Source organism: Nelumbo nucifera, chromosome 8 (assembly GCF_055504915.1).
Source record: "Nelumbo nucifera cultivar China Antique chromosome 8, China Antique-T2T, whole genome shotgun sequence".
Taxonomy (NCBI): Eukaryota; Viridiplantae; Streptophyta; class Magnoliopsida; order Proteales; family Nelumbonaceae; genus Nelumbo; species Nelumbo nucifera.
In genome coordinates this window covers 11,385,257-11,404,492 of record NC_142656.1, presented here as the reverse complement: position 1 = coordinate 11,404,492, position 19,236 = coordinate 11,385,257, and the positions used below count along the sequence as shown (strand labels likewise).

The following is a 19,236-nucleotide window of genomic DNA, read 5'->3' as shown; positions in this document are numbered from 1 at the left end:
CAGTTTAGCTCAAAATGGTCTCAGCACTGCTTCAAGCAAACCGAGTGATCATGTACTACTATTGGTTAATAGTGGCAGCTGGAGACTCTGGAGTTCTTCAATGCTTCATTATAATTATTATATCTCTGATTGTTCTGATGAATCCTTCTATTGGAGTTATGCTGAATGGAGCCCTTCAACATTAGTGGATTGTGTTCTTGCTGATTTCAATTGGTCTGCAGCAGTATACAAGAAAGCAACAATAGGATGCGGTGTTTGCCTGGCTTGATCGGCTGACTAAATATGCCTTTTTGAGTTTTAGATTTATTGAGCTAAATTTATTCTTATGTGCAGGTGTTTAGGTTTGTTGCTAGCTCTGCTGTAAGTTTTCATTTCACTCAAGACTCGTGATTTGATGGAGGAGGCTTTGGGCAATCATTCTGTAGCTATTCAACATAACAAAATGGAAACACCAAAGAATACAAATGGAAAGCTTAATGCATTAGAGATTGCATCTTCATGCTTGCAGCAGTCCAATGCAGAATGCGTGCAGACAGAGGAAGTGAGAGATAATGTTGATACCACTGCAATGGAAAGGCTAGACAAAGGATTTATGGAATATGGGTATGCTTGCTATCTTTGGTGTTTGTCATTAGTACAAGTGAATTTGATTTTGTTGTCAGTTGTTTTTGTTGTTAATACAAGTGAATTTGATTTTGTTGTCAGTTGTTTTTGTTGTTAATACAAGTGAATTTGATTTTGTTGTAAGTTGTTTTTGTTGTTAATACAAGTGAATTTGATTTTGTTGTCAGTTGTTTTTGTTGTTAATACAAGTGAATTTGATTTTGTTGTCAGTTGTTTTTGTTGTTAATACAAGTGAATTTGATTTTGTTGTAAGTTGTTTTTGTTGTTAATACAAGTGAATTTGATTTTGTTGTCAGTTGTTTTTGTTGTTAATACAAGTGAATTTGATTTTGTTGTCAGTTGTTTTTGTTGTTAATACATGTGAATTTGATTTTTCTTGGTTAATTCCCAACTTTTCATTTTTGTAGATGTTCCCATTATTGGCGAAGATGCCGCATTAGAGCACAGTGCTGCAATGAGATATTTGATTGTCGCCATTGCCATAATGAAGCAAAGGTGGGTGAGGCTTCTCTATTAAAAGGATTAAAAGAATCTTTCAAGTATTTGTTTGTGTCTTGTATATTCTCGTGTTATTATTTCTGAATAGAATTTTTGGGGGTGGGGGTTCTCATTTTACACGAAGGTTCTCATTTTACACGACTGAAGCATGTGTGTTTTTTGTTTTTACGGAGGAGTTGTTGTTCCTATACGCACATGGTGTTATTAATGAAGTATGCTGTCATTGATTTAACATGTTTTGTGATAAAAATTGAAGTGATGAGAGTACATATGCAAATACAATTTTTTGGAAATACTCTGAAAATTGATCACTGTAAGACCATAACTGGTGATCTCATGATGAAATATAAAATCATAAGTATAAAATAGATCAACTTATTCTCATGCACACCCATTAAATAAGAGTTCTTGAAACTTATATCAAGCTTGTCTTTTGTGTTCTTTAAACAACTTGATTTGAAAAACTCGAAGCCCAAGTGCAATTTAAGTATCTTCTTGAATACGGGCAACAGGCCTAAGGATGCATTTTCAAGGTCAACCTTGATCCCACTTGTTTGTCTTGCAAAAATTGAATCAATCTATCTGCAGGGTTGTAGTTTTCTTGTGCATGTCCTTCAAGACATTGATATATCCAATTTATGTTCTATATGTCATTATGTTCTTCACACTGTAGTTCCTTCTTTTGTTCATTAGTTTTATTACACTTGCTGAATGCATTCTAGTACCACCAATACTAGTAACAGATGATCACAATCATCTTTTATTTTATTTCTAGGCAAGGTCCCTCTAGAAGCTGATTATTCTATCCCTTGTCAGAGTATGTAAGATTGGTATGCTATTTGGAAAAAGAAGATTATCTCTATTATGTCCCCTTGGTGCTCTCTATCACCTCCCACACCTTAAGGCTATGTTTGGTTTGAAAGAAAGGGAAATTAAGTCAATTAGGCTGTGTTTGGTTTGAAAGGATTTCCCTACTTTTTCTTTCAAGCCAAACACAGCCTTAAGGAAGAGGTTTTCCTTCCTTCCCCTTCTTTCTCTTTCAAACCAAAGACAGTCTGAATGTCTGGTTTACCATCAAAACTGAGCTCAAACATTCCACTTTTGTTCTTCCATTTTCATAATCAGTCTCAAATCCCTAAGTTGGTCAATCACTTTGGATATCAGTTAAGCAGGGGAAATTTTAGGCAACTTTTTTTCCTTGGTTCTTTATTCCAAGCAGTATTGGAAAACAAAACTTTAGGCAGGGATAGCCGGATAGCATGAGGTTTCTTTACTTTTAGGCTCAGTTTGGGAAGAGTGCAAATACAAATATGTGCAGTGTAAAACTAGATCATTTAGTAGTATTTACACCATCAAATATTAAGTCCGTATACAAGGTTTTGTACTGAACATATTTGTATTTGCACTCTTACCAAACTGAACCTTAGATTTTGCCATTTTGGAGTGCACTGGGTCTTCAGTTATTAAGTTTTCTCAGCCTTTAGGATAGTGTACATTCATTATAACTTTGATCCAATACAGCAGTAGTGTTTCTAGGTTGATTGGATTTAAGTTTCTTTGTTTTTTGGTTTCTCATCTTTGGTTGAAAATGTTACTACTGTATCTCTTGGTTGCAAATCTTATCAAATTCACACTGTTGCCAATGTGTATTTTGTACAGAACAATATTGATGTGGAAAGGAAGCTGAGACATGACCTTCCACGCCATGAAGTGCAACAGGTATATTCTGTAACATCATGTTCCCTTTCCCTCCTGCTAGCAGTCTGAGTTTTCAACCTTTGTGAAATACTTGAATTTAATTAGTTACCTCTCTTTTTCAGGTGATATGCTCACTATGTGGCACAGAGCAAGAGGTAAATGTTATGGTATTTAAGTAAGTAAACATCTATGATTTTTTTCCTTATTTACTTTCTTTGTGTAACAATATTTTGTTAAGGCTGTGTTTAGATTAGGGTGGAAGTGGAAATGAGCAGTGGAAAAGAGTTCATGATATCTGGCTCCAACCGTTTAGTTCTGAAAAAATGAGTCAAAGGAAAGAGGGAGCAGGGGGGGGATTTTTATCTGTATTTTTCATTGAATCAATGACCCAGGGGGTTTGTTGTTTTATCAATTGTAACTCTGGAATCCATGCTGCTTTTCCACTAGTACCATGCAATCCAAACACAGCCCAAGGGCTCCTTTTTCCCTAGCTTTGCTGTGCAGCTTCTCTATAGTGTTATATACCTACTATTACCCTAAAACCTTACATTGCCTAGCTAGTGGTATCAGACATGAGATATACCTAATGTGACACTAGATAGTGCATGGTATAGCATTAACACTAAAACATGTAAAATGTTTTGTTTAAACAAATTATACCATAGAAATTTTATATTTGTTAGAAGTCTAATTAACTTATGTGACAAATACATATTGAGAAATAAAACCTTGATATTGATAAAATAATTAAAAATAAAACTTCGCTTAAAAAATTAGATATAGAAGCATGATATTGGCACACTAATGGGGTACCTATAGCTGTATCTGTGTTCAGGATCTTAGGAAATGGAGTTTATATATGTGTCAGTATCTTACATTTCTGTGGACTTTTTTACTTTGGTCGGCAGGTCCGGCAAGTTTGTATAAACTGTGGTGTGTGCATGGGGAAGTATTTCTGTGAGACTTGTAAATTGTATGATGATGATGTAAGTTTCTAAACCTTAAAAGTTCCTAATTCCTCTGGACCTCTGGTACCAGGATGTGTGATAATCTTACCTGTGTTGCCAATTGCAGACATCAAAGGAACAGTATCATTGCAATGGCTGTGGAATTTGCAGGTATGATCCTCCAACATTTAAGAGTCTTTGTTTTCAGCTATTTGTTTGAGAAATTTATATTTTGTTTTTGTTTTTCATGGAGATGTTTTAATCTATGCTTGCTTGCAGGATTGGTGGGCGTGAGAAATTCTTTCATTGCTATACATGCGGTGAGTTCAACATGTCTGATGGTCATGTGTTTTCTAGTCATCATTGTATCTTGTTAAATACTAGTTATATGGACATGAATGACCACTTAAATGATGAGTGATTTCTATATTGTTCTTGGATAAAGGTTGCTGTTACTCAATTCTGCTGAAGAATAGTCATCCTTGTGTGGAAGGTGCTATGCATCATGATTGTCCGGTTTGTTTTGAGGTGAGATATTCCCTACATAATTTTCTGTTCATGTTCTTTACTGTTCTATGAGGGGGTTTCGAATCTCATATCCGGATGCTTACTAACAACATGACATACTGGTAATTTGTAGTATCTTTTTGAGTCTCGAAATGATGTATCTGTCTTGCCTTGTGGACACACTATTCACAAGAACTGCTTAAAGGAGATGCAAGAGCACCTGCAGTGAGTGTTCCGATTCATTTTCTGCTTGTTCTTTGTCCCATGTCCAAGATCTTCAATGGAAATACTAACTTCATTAAATGCGCAGATATGCCTGCCCTCTTTGCTCTAAATCCGTGTGTGATATGTCCAAAGTATGGGAAATGCTTGATGTTGAGATTGCCGCAATACCCATGCCTGAATCTTATAACAACAAGAAGGTCTCTCTCTCTCTCTCTCTCTCTCCTTTTAATTTTCAATGTTCCCAATGACGACTATGCAATGCTTCCAACAGGTGTGGATCCTCTGCAATGACTGTGGAGTAACCTCCCAAGTCCAATTCCATGTTGTGGCTCAGAAATGTCTGAATTGTAAATCCTACAATACTCGGCAGACAAGAGGTGAAACATCAACCGCATCCTCGTTCTCAAGATAGAATGGATCTGGATTTGCGCTTATCTATTCACTTCCTTTGCATCAAGCCGTCGATGCAATCATGCAAATTTCAAAAGGCAATGAAAAAGTTGCAGCTTATATTTGCTACTAGTTGGCGTCATTGTAACATTCCGTGCTCGTTGTCTTTTGCTTTCGAGTTTGTGATATATTTTGTTGTTGAACTGGGATTGTTTAAATCCACCGCTTTCACAGGTGGTGCTAATTCACTTGCGCCCCGTTTCTTTTCAATTTGTTGTCATCTCTCTCTATTCTGTTGCGTGTAAACAGCTGAGAGCGAGAGCAGGTGCTCTCTTAAACCGGGGCGGGATCTAGTAAGCTCAATAAAATAAGCACTTTAAATGACCACTGGATAAATACTTAGAAAATTGTCAAAAAGTGGGTATTGATCTTTTTCAAGGTAGGCTGAGGTATTTTAAGGGAAACATTTTTAAGTGTTCATTTAACGTGCTTATAAGGTTGTGCCTACTGATCCCAACTGTCTTAAACCTTTGGCGTTTGGCTTACAAGGCGGCGTGGAGAAAATTCGTCCGTGATTTTCGGATTTTGGGCAAGAGGCATTCGGAAGACTAAACTTGTTTGCAAGCATCAGCTTGGGAACCCGGGCTTATGGCCCAGAAACTGTTTCAACAGACAAAACAACCTATGCTGTTGGGCCCCAACAGCCGAAGTGAACCCGGGCTTATGGCCCTATGCAAGTCATGGATGAGCTGAAATCGGATTTGGTGCTCACACCGATCTCACAGTATTTTTTTTCAGCCTGTATTGGGAATGTTTCCCCCTCATGTATGAAAATGTTTCTAATGTAGGGTTGAAAAAGGCTGTGAGAATGGTGTGAGCATAATTTTATGAGGACTGAATCCACCCTCGGATGAGCTGCCTTGTTATACTCATCTCTAGGGGTTTGTTTGTTTGTGGGTAAATTAGGGGTGAATTTTTCCTTGATATATTTATGGGCTGTTTTTTCAAGTAAGTTTTATTAGATAAATCATTTATTTATGGAGGAGAATTGTCCAAATTATTGATTAAAATTTACAATGCTCCTATTAATACACAGAACAGAAGTTAGGGTTAAATTGATAAATTGCTTCATTTACCCGACTAATATTATTTTTTTTATGAAAGAAGACAATTAAATGCATTTACATGGGTAAACAAATTTTCAACAAAGGAATGAGGCCTAAGAGTATTACTAATGAGTTCAAATCAGCCCCCCACAAGATTATCCCCCACAATGTTCCACAACACATCTTTGCTAACATCTCCCGATGACGACATTATTATTGGAGATGTTTTCAATACACGGCAGAAATGTACTATGGAACGTCATGGGGGGCTGATTTGATCTCATTACTAACATGTTACTTCATATCATTGCCATTTCTATTTACAATGTGTTGGGCTGGTCAATACAAATTCCTGAAAATATATATATTTTTTTAATCACAAACCACTGAATTGGTTAATATAAATTATTATTTTTCACCTGTAATGTGAAATTTGATGTTCTGTCATAAATGTAAATCATCAATACCATGCATATACAATAATCCTAAAAACTAATGATTGAATTGGATTTAGATGGCCATTACTTAATTGGAAATGTCATAAAGTTCCTTTTTTTAATAAATTTCGATCGAGACTAGTGGAGCTTTAAAGAAAATGCTTAAAAGGGGATTAGGGGAGAGAGTGTTGTCATATTCTTCCAAGTCAATAATGACACCTGGGTCCTGGGCGTTCAATCAAGAAACACAGTTTCATGTTTTTTTTTTTTCCTACAAAAAGAAAAAAGAAGTTCCATGGCTTGGAGCCTTGTTGGAAAAAAAAAAAAAAAGAAAACCTCCATTCTTATAAAAGTAGAAAGAAAAAGAAAAGCAACATGACCGCATAGCGCAGTGGATTAGCGCGTTTGACTTCGGATCAAAAGGTCGTGGGTTCGACTCCCACTGTGGTCGATTTGTTTTAATGTTTTCAGAAAATTTTCCTCCTTTCCCTTATTTTTACCATGTTCCACTTCAACATCTCCAACTCCGATTACTAATCCATCTTGATCCCAGGGCTTTTCTGAGTTTTCTCTACCCAACAAGGGTTGGACTATGATTTTCCCATCAAACAAAATCACCAAGATAGGTTCATTGGGATGACAATAAACGTTAATGATTTAACCCGTATGCCATTTTAGAAATTTAATATGCAATGTTTTGCATTATACATATTTGTCCCAAACGGAGCCTAAGGAGTATGTGGATGTTCAAAGTTAAGAATTAGGCTGTAAGCTAAGAATAAGGGAAAATGGATACTTTGAACCTTTGGGTCCAGGTGAAATGCTTTGGACATCCATTTTCTTAGTATCCATTTTCCCTATTTCTTAGCTCTCAGCATATTTCAAAAAACCACTGCTTAATGATATTAAGCTTTGGACATCCATAAGGCTCAGTTTGGGAGGAGTATAAATACAAATATGTATAACACAAAACCTTGTATATTGTGTTTCTACACCTAGTATTTGCACTGTATATATTTTTATTTGTACTCTTCCCACACCCAACCTGCACTTTTCTACTTTAATTTTTCAGTACTTACGATAATTAACCATTTCCATAAGATGGTGGTTCCCCTTGAACGGATTGGACAAACCAATAAGATATATTGAATTGGACCAGTCAGACTTAATGGTCCAAAGTATTTACTTGAATTGGACCTGACCTATAATTGTAATAGATTTATATTGGGCTGAGTTGGATTTAACTAATATCTGGCCCATTGACATAAGATAAGAGTACGACCAGGTTTGGATTAGATCCATTGTAAATTAAAACCAATTTGAACCAGTTTGGATGGCTCAGACATTGAATTGGACCAATCCAGAATGCTCCAAAATATTTATTGGATTGGATTAGACCTGGTCCATCTGTAATGGACTCATACCAGACCAGATCAGATTGGACCAATATTCGGTCCATTGACAGCTCTGCCTTTAAAAGATCAAGAAAAACTACAATCAAATGAAGTCGTCTTGCTTGCCTTCAAGGTGGTCACCAATCTTTCCTTTCACTTGGTCGATTGCAGGGTGATATTGAATTCAATCTCCCACTGCTCTCTGAAGTTTGTACCTCGAATCTGTAATATTGTTGCACACTGCTTAGTTCAACATATGCTTACTCTATCCAATTCTTTCACTTGGTCATGTGCAGCATCTTTCCTTGTACAAGCTTTATAAACTGATTATCTTGAAAACTAATCTCTGCAAATTCCCAGCCATCACTCTCTCTCTTACACACACACAGACAAGTAAGAAATGCAGAGGGAGACGAAAAAGCAAATGTGCAATTTACCTGGGTTAAACCAGACTCTTTTCTTCACAATCTAATGAAGCTAGTCTTAACAATGAATCACATGCCATCTCTTCAAAATTGAAGAAAAAAACAACATTCGGACAGAGAAATCTGTAAATGCTAAAATATATTCCTCAATGGCAAAATATACAGTACAGTTAGACACACAAGCATACATTGATCAAGTTTGTACCAAGAACTCTTGCAGGCATCAATGTTTTCTTCTATTTGCATGGTTCAGTTTTGTATTATATGGTTAACAATATGCAGAAAAAAATGCAAAAGCAGAATGGATGAGAACTCAAGATGGGACCCCAAACAATACTGTATATGACACAAAAAGGAAAAATATTGGAATGTCCATCTCATCCGGAAGCACCTAACTAGGATCCACCCCTTCTCCTCCTACCACTCTTCTTCAGAGCTACAACAGCTTCAGACTCATCCATACTCTTTTTCTCAGGATGATCATTTGCAGTACTTTTTGATGAGTTGATCTGGTTCCTCAGGCGCAATATCTCACCCTTTGCAGAAGCAAGATCCTCTTCGAGCTTCTTTGCTCTCTTCTCCAAATTCTCCTTCTCTTTCCTGAGTTTTGATATCAGGTTATGAGCATCTTCCAAATTTTCCCGAGCTTCTTTTGATACACTTTTTTGTTCAGCAATAGACTTGTAAATAATATCTTTTTCCTCTTCAAGATCAGAAATTCTAGAATTAGCTCTTTCTAGTTCTCTTGAAAGCAACAATGCATTTTTATTCATCTCATCAAGTGATTTAGTGGCCTTTTCCAAGTCTCTCTCGAGAGTTTTTCTTTCTTCCTTATCCTTCAAGATTTGTTTCTCTGAAGCATCCAGCTCTTTTTTCAAAGAAGCAACTATTTTCTTTTCTTCCTTCAAATCATGGGTTGCAGTTTCTGCTTTCTTATATATACCAATCAGTTCCTTCTTCAAGTTCTCGCGAACTTCTGTTGCAGCAGCCAATTCATTTGACACACTTTGGAGCTCTTGTTTGGTTTTTTCCAAAACTTCCTTGACTGATGTGAGCTCACCTGACAGTAATTCCGAATTCAACCTTGCCTCGTCCAGGCTACTTTTTGACAACTTGTGCACATCAGTGAGCTCTGCCTGAAGTCTGGAGACCTCAGACTTAAGTTCTCCACATAAATCTTTTGATTGTTGTAATTGCTTCAAGAGATCAGAAGTTTCAATCTTTAATGCTCCAAGAGTTTCCTGTGTGGTCTGGAGCTCATGTCTCAGGTTCTTCACATTGTTCACTTCTATTTCCAGCATCTTTCTCAAATCATCTCTTTCTTGAGTCAAACAACCAATTAATTCCTGATTTCTGTTTGCTTCATCCAAAGAAAGACCGAGCTTTTCTTCAAGCTGATGAAGTTCATGCTCTCTTTTTGCCAAAAATTCAGCATCTGATGCAGCTTTCTTTTCGTAAGATAACTTCAAGTCATTATAGTCTTCATGAAGTGCATCAAGTCTTTTGTTAGTATCAACTCTTTCAACAACTAATAAACTTATTCTGGCATTCAGATCTTCTATTACAGAATTCTTCAAATTTAGTTCCTCTTGAGTTCTGAGAACTTCTTCTTTCAACCCTGTGATTTTTGAGTTTGCTTCTGCCAAATCAGCCTTTGCTTGCTTGGAGATAACATCCAAGTTATTACACTCTGAGATCTTCTCAGCAAGTGTGGAGCTGAGGTTTTGAATTTTGTCTTCCTTATCCTTGAGTTCTATACTGAGCAAGTTTATTTTGTCTTGTAAAACTTCAATAGTTTGAAGCTTCTCATTCAGGTTGGCTTCAAGCGCATTTTTATCATTCCCAGCCTTTGTGAGGTCACTTTGCAATCCATCTATTTGAGCATTAAGCTTTTCAATTAACATTTTCTCACTTTGTACCTCTTGTCGTAAGCTCGTTATTGTGGTGTTTGCAGAAGTAAGTTGGTTAAACAAAGACTGCTGTTCTTCTTTTGCCTTTCGGATTTGTTTTTTTCTTTCTTCCTGTTCTTTCAGTAGCATTCTTTCCATGTTCCTTTCCAAAGAAGTCATGGCAGCTTCCTTTTTATTCAGTTTGTTCTTCATCTGCAATAGCAAAGAGTGTACAAATATAAACAAAACCTACCAGAATGTTAAAACTACCCTCCACCACTGTTCAAAAAAATCAACAGTTCAACACTAAAAAATTGGTATAACTTACAAGTATAACAATTGAAACAGAAAATATATAACAAGCCGATTATGAAAGTATAAGATGCTATACAGATTCAATTGTTGCTTCAGTCTCTGACTTTTCCTTCTGTGCCAATGCATATAATGCACCAAGAATACCAGAGCCAATAATCCCAACTGCATTCAATAAAGCCAAGAAAGGATTTGATTGGGCTTCCCTTTCATCTAATTTCTGAATAGAAAAGCTATCCAATTGTCAGTTTCAGGTTGAACTAACATTCAGCATAAAATTCATTTACTCATGAAACAAAAAAGGATAGCCTGATATTCAGACCTCATTAAGAAGATTCCCTGGTTCTTGAGGACTTCCCCCTTCTGGCTTTTCTGCAATTTTCTCTCCTGATAAAAATTAAAAAGAAGGGATGACAATTGACAATAGAATCCAAAACTTAACGATAGCAAGGATTATAGATTAGTCCATTCAATGAAAAAGAAACTAAAGAAGCAAATTCATCAGGAACCTTTCTGAATAATGCTGGAGGTACTCGGGAATGGATTTCAGTTTTCGATCTTTTCTAACTAATATGACTAAGGCATGGATGAGCATAAGTTCCTATCAAGGATACTCTATCAAATCGCTACTCTGGGCCAGGAAAAGTTTCGCCAAATAGAAAAAAAATGGACAGTATATTGCAATGCAAAACGTTAGAAACTTGCATTGTTGTTCATCTAGGGATCTCAGGTCTGAACTTCCATTGTGGCGAAATATAGAGGGAGAGAGAAGAGAATTTTCTTTATTGATAATAAAACATGTTGAGTATACAACTTAAATAAGAAAAGATAGGAAAGGCAGACCCCTAGAATCTCTCGCAATCAGGGATTGACTGAATCTTTCCCTTAATCCTAGGATATGACTTTCCTAAAATTATTCAAATCTAATCCTTCCTAAATTTATTCAAATCTCTTAATCAATCAAATCCTATCTTTCTTACTTTACCAACACTCCCCCTCAAGTTGGTGCAAAGATATCTATCATGCCCAACTTGCTAACTTGAAGCTCAAATGGCTGTCTCAATAAGCCCTTAGTCAAGACATCTGCAACTTGTTGCGTGGTTGGCACAAACGGAGTGCAAATTATTCCTTCTTCAAGCTTCTCCTTTATAAAGTGTCTGTCAATCTCAACATGTTTAGTCCTGTCATGTAGAACCGGATTATGAGCAATGCTGATAGCTGCCTTGTTATCACAATACAATTTCATAGGAAAACTCACTGGTCTCTTAAGATCCACTAGAACCCTCTTTAGCCAAAGAACCTCACACACTCCTTGAGCCATTGATCTGAATTCAGCCTCAGCACTACTTCTAGCAACTACACTTTGCTTCTTGCTTCTCCAAGTAACTAAATTGCCCCAAAGAAATGTGCAGTACCCCAAAGTTGACCTTCTATTAGTAATCGAACCTGCCCAATCTGCATCTGTATACACCTCAACCCCTCTCTTCTCACTTTTCTTAAAGAAGAGTCATTTTCTTGGTGTGCCTTTTAGATACTTAAGTATTCGATACACAGCTTCAAGATGTTCTTCATACGGGGAGTGCATGAATTGACTCACCATGCTCACAGCGAAGGCAATATCAGGACGTGTATGTGACAAGTAAATCAATCTTCCAACCAGCCTTTGGTATCTACCCGTATCTACTGGAAGCCCATCTTTAACTTCTCCAAGCTTAGCATTAACTTCTATCGGAGTGTCTGAAGGTTTGCAACCACTCATTCCAATTTCTTTCAAGAGATCTAGAATATACTTTCGTTGCGAAACCACAATGCCCTTCTTTGATCTTGCCACTTCCATTCCAAGAAAGTACCTTAGTTGGCCTAAGTCTTTAATCTCGAATTCCTTGGCTAAGCTCTGCTTCAGTTTGCTCATCTCTTCAATATCATCTCCAATCAAGATTATGTCATCAACGTAGACAATCAAAACCGAAACCCTGTCTTTGGTGGATCTCTTTGTGAAAAGAGTATGATCAGATTGTCCTTGACTATATCCTTGACTTTTAACGAACCTTGTGAATCTTTCAAACCAGGCTCTGGGAGACTGTTTAAGTCCATATAAAGACTTTTTTAGCTTGCATGCCTTAGTTCCAAACTTCTCAGTGAAACCAGGTGGAGGCTCCATATATACTTCTTCCTCCAAGTCTCCATTCAAAAAGGCATTCTTCACATCCAGCTGATTCAGTGGCCAGTCAAGATTAGCTGCAACAGATAAGAGTACTCGAACTGTATTTAGCTTCGCCACTGGAGGAAAGGTCTTAGAGTAGTCGACTCCATATGTCTGAGTAAAGCCTTTAGCTACTAGGCGAGCCTTGTATCTCCCCAATGATCCATCTGAGTTGTACTTCAGAGTAAACACCCATTTACACCCAACAACTGTCTTTCCATCCAACAGATCTACTTTCCCCCAAGTAGCATTCTTTTCAGCTCTCATCTCCTCAAAAATAACTTCTTTCCACTCAGGAACATTTAGAGCCTCCTGGATACTGTTAGGAATGGATACACTAGACAGTTGTGAAATAAAGGCACAATATGAAGGTGAAATATTTTTGTAAGATACAAAATTTGACAGATGATGTTTTGTACAAGACCTAACACCTTTCCTAAGAGCAATGGGAAGATCAAGCTGACTAGAAGAATCAAAATTACCTGGAGGAATATTTTCAGGAATCTTTGAAGAATTATCATGAATTTCATGATCCAACCTTTGATTAGATTTTTGTTGATGTTGCGGAATAGTGCCTCTCCTTTTCTGTGCTAGATATTCCCTTGAATATACAAGCCCTTTATACTGTTTCGCACGCATCTCTGTTGTTTCAACTTTTTCATTTTGAGATGACATTACCAAAGGTTGTTCATTGGTAGACTCAACATTTTCAATATTTAATTCATTTGTTTCCACTAATTTTGTATTTTCTACTTCACTTTCTTTCGGTGACCGGTTGTGAGGAACATCATTATGGACAAATTCAAACATTAAATCAGAACTATCTAGAAAACCATCTTTACTAGTGTTGCTCTCCCCCTGAAGATGGGAGTTGCTGTAGTACGAGGTTCCTTCAAAGAAGGTGACATCCATAGACTCAAACATCTTTTTCAAAACTGAATCAAAGCATTTGTAACCTCTCTGATTAGTGGGATAGCCTACAAAAATACATTTATGTGCTTTTGGATCAAGTTTTGAACGTTTGGGATCATGGTTATGAACAAAGGCCACACTTCCAAAAATTTTTAAGGGAATGTTTGTCACTAGCCGAGAGTTTGGAAAACAGTTAGTGAAAACCTGTATGGGTGTTTTAAAATCCAAAATTCGTGTAGGAAGTCTGTTAATCAAATAAGTGGTTGTTAAAACGGCTTCTCCCCAAAGATACTTAGGAACCATAGTTTTAAAACTTAGAGCTCTAACAACTTCAAGGAGATGTTTGTTTTTCCTTTCAGCCACCCCGTTTTGTTGAGGTGTATTATTACACGAACTTTGGTGTATAATTCCTTTCTCAGCAAAAAAATTCCCTAATACATTGTTAAAAAATTCATTTCCATTATCACTTGGAAAAATTTTAATCTGAATCTGAAATTGTGTTTGAACCATGTTGTAGAAATTTTTAAACACAGTTTCAGCATCAAATTTCTCTTTTAAAAGGAAAACCCAAGTGACCCTAGTATGATCATCAATAAAAGCAATAAACCAACGTTTTCCAGAAAGAGTTGTCACTCTAGAAGGACCCCAAACATCACTGTGAATCATGGTAAATGGTTTTGATTTTTTATATGGTTGAGACGGAAAAACAGCACGATGATGTTTTGCTAATTCACAAGATTCACACTGAAAAACTGAATGATTTTTATTCATGAATAACTTGGGAAATAGATGCTTTAAATATTGAAAGCTAGGATGTCCTAATCGATAATGCCATAACAAAATTTCACTGTCACTAGAAACAAAGATAGAACTGAAACAAGTCTATCGGTCTTGCCTTCCAAAGGTTGATCCTTTATTAAAGAGGTAGAGGCCACCATCCTGTTTAGCACCCCCAATCATCTCCCCCTAGGTTAAATCCTGAAATTCACAACAAGAAGACCAAAAATTAACTCGACAATTATGATCAAGGGTTAGTTTATTGACATACAAGAGATTGTATGATAGGTTAGGAACATGTAGAACATCTTTAAGGTTTAGAGAAGGAGAAATAGACATTGTTCCTTTCCCAGCAATAGTAGCAAAGGAACCATCTGCAATTTTAACCTTTTGATTCCCTGCACAGGGTGTATATGAAGAAAAGAATTGCGAAGTGCCGGTCATATGATCAGTGGCACCTGAATCTAATATCCAAGAGCCATTATATTTGGTACAAGCAATGGCTGCAGTGAAAAAATTACCTGACTGAGCTAGAGAACAAGATGGGTTAGAATTTCCTAACGATTGAGATTGAAACATTTTATATAAGTGCTCTATTTGTTCCTTTGTGAAAGGAAGAGACTCTGAAGATGATTGCTGCCCTGGATCCGAATTGCTTAATTGAAACGCGCGGACATCTCCCCCTGACTTGTTGTCACTGCCTGATTTTTTCTTCCAACCCGCCGGTTTCCCGTGCAGCTTCCAGCAGGTTTCCCGAGTATGCCATGGCTTTCTACAATGATCACACCAAGGCCTCTACTTTCCTCCTCATCTGTCTCCTTCTAAGTCTGCACCTCGGGCCACAAGAGCGGACCCTTCATTCTCTGTTTTTGTTTCACTAGCATTCTTCAACATCACTTGCCGCCGTGCTTCTTCTCTACGCACTTCTGAAAAAACTTCTCTTATAGTCGACAAGGGCTTTCACCCTAAGATACGTTCCCGAACCTCATCAAGTTCTTTATTCAAACCAGCCAAGAAAACAAATACCCGGCCTCTTTCTATCTTCTTTTTGTACCGAGCACTGTCACTCGGACTTTCCCATTCTTCTTCTTCAAATAAATCCAACTGTTGCCAAACAGCCATCATCTCATTATAATAAGCTGTTACTTCACGTTCACCTTGCTGCATCTTCCACATTCGGGTATTCAGTTCGAACAGTTGTGAATAACTGTCCAAATCCGAATAGGTTTCCCTAACAGTTTCCCACACATCGCGAGTCGTCAGCAGGAACATGAATGGTTTTCCAACCACCGGATCCATGGAGTTGATCAACCAGGCGGTAACCATCGAATTTTTAGAACGCCACTGCCTGTACTTTGGATCATCAGTGGCTGGCGGTTTCACTTCGCCGTTCAAATAGCCGAGTTTCCCTTTGCCGCCGATCACCAACCACACGGACTGAGACCACTCAAGATAATTTTTTCCATTCAATTTGTGAATGGTAATTTGAAGAGAATTCTTAGAAAGAGAAATAGCAGCTGACTGAATACCTCCCTCCGAAGACGTTACACTGCTGGTAGCATCCGAAGAGGCTGAACCAGAGCCAACCATGGCGGCCTTAAAATTCATGATCGAACCCTAAAGCTCTGATACCATGTGGCGAAATATAGAGGGAGAGAGAAGAGAATTTTCTTTATTGATAATAAAAACATGTTGAGCATACAACTTAAATAAGAAAAGATAGGAAAGGCAGACCCCTAGAATCTCTCGCAATCAGGGATTGACTGAATCTTTCCCTTAATCCTAGGATATGACTTTCCTAAAATTATTCAAATCTAGTCCTTCCTAAATTTATTCAAATCTCTTAATCAATCAAATCCTATCTTTCTTACTTTACCGACATCCATAATGAATGCATTCTATCGGAAAAGTAGTGGTGCGCTAAATAACAATTCCCACTACCATGAACACCAGAGTAATAATGCACCTGACGGAAAACTCATGAAGTACAATCAATAATGTTAATTTCTATAACATCAGTATCCTTCATGCTTCTGTGGTTTTGCTTCCCAAGACAAATACCAAATTTCAGTAAATCTAGTTGGACAATACCAAGTAACTCCACTTCATTTGCACATCTACTCACTGCTTCCTGAATGAAATTCCAACTTCTTAAAACCAATTCTGCTTGGGCAAGCAAACAAATAGTTTCTACTTTCTAGGGAGCTTTATGTATTAAACAATTACCAGTTACAATGTCTCTGCTAAATCCAAGCAAAATCAAGTAACGACAAAATCAACTTTGGTGATACCAGATTTTGTTTATTATCCGATAACATTCCAATTTTAAATTCAGCACTTAATTCAGAACATAACAATATCATCAATCCAACTATAATTCACCGACTTCAAGAAAAAGAAAAAGAAAGTTTCAAGATAAAACTCGTATATATCAGCTACCCCCTACCACCACCACCACAAGACTCCTCCCTCTAAGAGATAGGATTTGGTACAAGCAAAGAAAGCAACCGGAATCAAGAACTAATCATCCAAAATGAAAGAAACAAATACGTTTTCTTCTGAAAACACGTACCCAGTAGACAGAACTCTGTAGCTAACTCACCGAATTCATCAATTTCAACTCTAAGATTCTTATTCAAGCCAGACCCTATTACCTTCCCTCCCCACCAAAATCAGAAACAGCAAAAATTTCATCAACATCTGGAAGATTTTATTTCTTCCATAAATCAAAATCTGGAAGGATTTCAAACTCACCGTTCACTAAACTTTCCACAGCTCCCGCCCTGGATTGAATAAAGGGAAGAGCAGAAACACCCACAAGAAGAATCGCTCTCCTTTTGTAGATAATGCCCTCATTTGAATTTTCTTGGCGCATAGAAGCCGCGGCAGCTGCTTTCTTCCTCCTGTTATTCTTGTTGTTGTCTGCATTTCTTATGTTAGAAGAGAAGGAGGAAGATGATGGACAATAGGAAGAAGACGCAGTAGGAGACTGGTAAAGTAAAGATTGAAGAAAGCAAGAGCTCCCCATCACGAAGCTCATGGCTTTTGCCTTGAAAGAATTAATGAAACACTCTTCAGACTCTGAGAGCTGTGGGTGCTTTTTTCTTTATCTATTCACTTGTAGTTGGAGACCGTGGGTCTACCGGTGATGGAAACCAGAAAACCATATGGTCCCATTGTTTCAATTAATTACAACAAAACCATTTCCCTCATTAACTTAACCTCAAGCGTATTTCTGCCGAATGGTCCGTTTGGGTCAGTCCATGGGAATCGGAAACAAAATACCTCAAAATCGGAATTTGAATGGTCTATTCCCATGGTTTATTTGGTTCAGACACCAATCTGAATGGAATGGAATTTAATTCCCATGGTCTATTTGGTTCAGCTGAAAAGGGATTTATTTCTGAAGGGAAAGGGAGGGAATGACATTTTTCTCAAATGGGAGAATGCCATTCTTGCAATAATGAGAATGGGATTCTGATTTTGCCCAATCAGAGAGTTGGAATCGGAATGATCCATTCCGATTCCAATTTCATACCCCTATTCCCGAGAATCAAATAGGCCCTAAACCTTTCTAAAGAAAGCCCAAACCCTTAATATACTCCAACTGAAATCAACTATGAATGCTGATGTACAAACACATTGGTGATGTTTGGCTTCGATGCCGTTTTCTAAGAAAATGATGCCATGTAGGTGCCACATAAGAGAAAGTGGTGCTTCAAACAACACCCTCTTGTTTGGTACCATTTTTCCAAAAAAAAAATGTTGCTCCAAACCACACTTTGGAAATAAGGAAAGTGTGGTATGGAGAAATGCCAAATTCAATGTTTTTTGAGAAAACGACATGTAGCGGTGCAATAATATGGCATCAATGTGGCATCATCTTGGACATTGGATAATATAAATCAATGTTGAAAACATTGCTACTAGCACTGGTACCAAACAAAACCAGTGTTTTCTCAGAAAACGCCTATGTGGCAGCACTGGTTCCAAACAAAAAAATTGCTTACAACTCCACATGCCCAGCACTGTTTTTATGAGAAAACGGTGCGATGTTCCCTACACCGATGCCAGACACCTACATTGTTTCAACATTATTTTCTAGAGTAAACTTCACATTTATTTGCCATGATTCGTACCCACAAGAGAAAGATAAAAAAATAATTTATTTTATTCTAGCTTTTAAAGGATAATTGTGCCAAAAAAACTCATAATTATGGTTCACTTTTAGTAATATCATGAAATATGTAGTAAATAGTGAAATGGAAACATAGTGGTGAAATAGGATTCATGTAAGTGACTCCATATAATTGGGATTAGACCTGTTCACAGGCCAGGCTTTGAGCTTGGCTTTATATAGTTGGGCTCGAATGATGATGTAACAAATACCCTTGATCCCCCAATCCTTTGTGGCAATGTGATTTGATCCCAAGTCTTCACTATACGCCACCATTAGTTGTAGATCATTGATTGGCATGACATCATTGATTGGAAATTGAAAACTTCACAATCACCATTTGTTTAAAATTCAAAATAATGGATGGTATGCTTTTTTGTTGGGTTTGTTAAAGAATAAAAACTTATTCACTATTCATGGACTTCACCTGACAGTTTTAAGCTTTTATGTTCAATGGTTCCCTCAGCCTGAATGAGTGATTTAATGTCAATTCTTGCCACTCTCGTTATAATTAATTAAATTTCAGTACAAGGTATAGGTGGGCCTGCTTGTTCAGGCTTCAAGTCCTTTCACATGAGGAGACGTTAGAGAATGAAAACCTATTTAGATAAAATGACATGGCTAAATATGAGAGTCCTTTTGTTTACCACATAAACTATAATTCAAGAAGACAATTAGGGGGACACCATTATCTACTTGTCTAGACACATTTGTT

The 19,236-nt window shown here is 37.2% G+C and overlaps 2 protein-coding genes and 1 non-coding gene across 3 annotated transcripts; 2 read left to right on the top strand and 1 right to left on the bottom strand.

Moving 5' to 3' along the window:
* Positions 1-257: 257 nt before the first annotated feature.
* On the top strand, positions 258-5,159 carry LOC104592252 (putative E3 ubiquitin-protein ligase RZFP34). Its single transcript, XM_010251508.3, has 11 exons — positions 258-603; positions 1,032-1,119; positions 2,782-2,841; positions 2,943-2,975; positions 3,729-3,806; positions 3,895-3,938; positions 4,047-4,087; positions 4,213-4,295; positions 4,408-4,499; positions 4,585-4,696; positions 4,771-5,159. Exons 1-11 carry the CDS (start codon positions 395-397, stop codon positions 4,909-4,911), a joined length of 981 nt encoding a protein of 326 aa, XP_010249810.1. The 5' UTR covers positions 258-394; the 3' UTR covers positions 4,912-5,159.
* A 1,650-nt stretch (positions 5,160-6,809) lies between these two features.
* TRNAR-UCG (transfer RNA arginine (anticodon UCG)) lies at positions 6,810-6,883 on the top strand. Its single transcript has one exon. It is a non-coding gene; the product is annotated as a tRNA-Arg (tRNA).
* Positions 6,884-8,359: 1,476 nt separating this feature from the next.
* On the bottom strand, positions 8,360-17,474 carry MFP1 (MAR binding filament-like protein 1). Its single transcript, XM_010251505.3, has 4 exons — positions 17,099-17,474; positions 10,775-10,839; positions 10,532-10,672; positions 8,360-10,353 (listed from the first exon to the last, which is right to left on the bottom strand). The coding sequence occupies exons 1-4, from the start codon at positions 17,382-17,384 to the stop codon at positions 8,647-8,649; spliced, it is 2,199 nt and encodes a 732-aa protein (XP_010249807.1). The 5' UTR covers positions 17,385-17,474; the 3' UTR covers positions 8,360-8,646.
* Between the last annotated feature and the right edge of the window lie 1,762 nt (positions 17,475-19,236).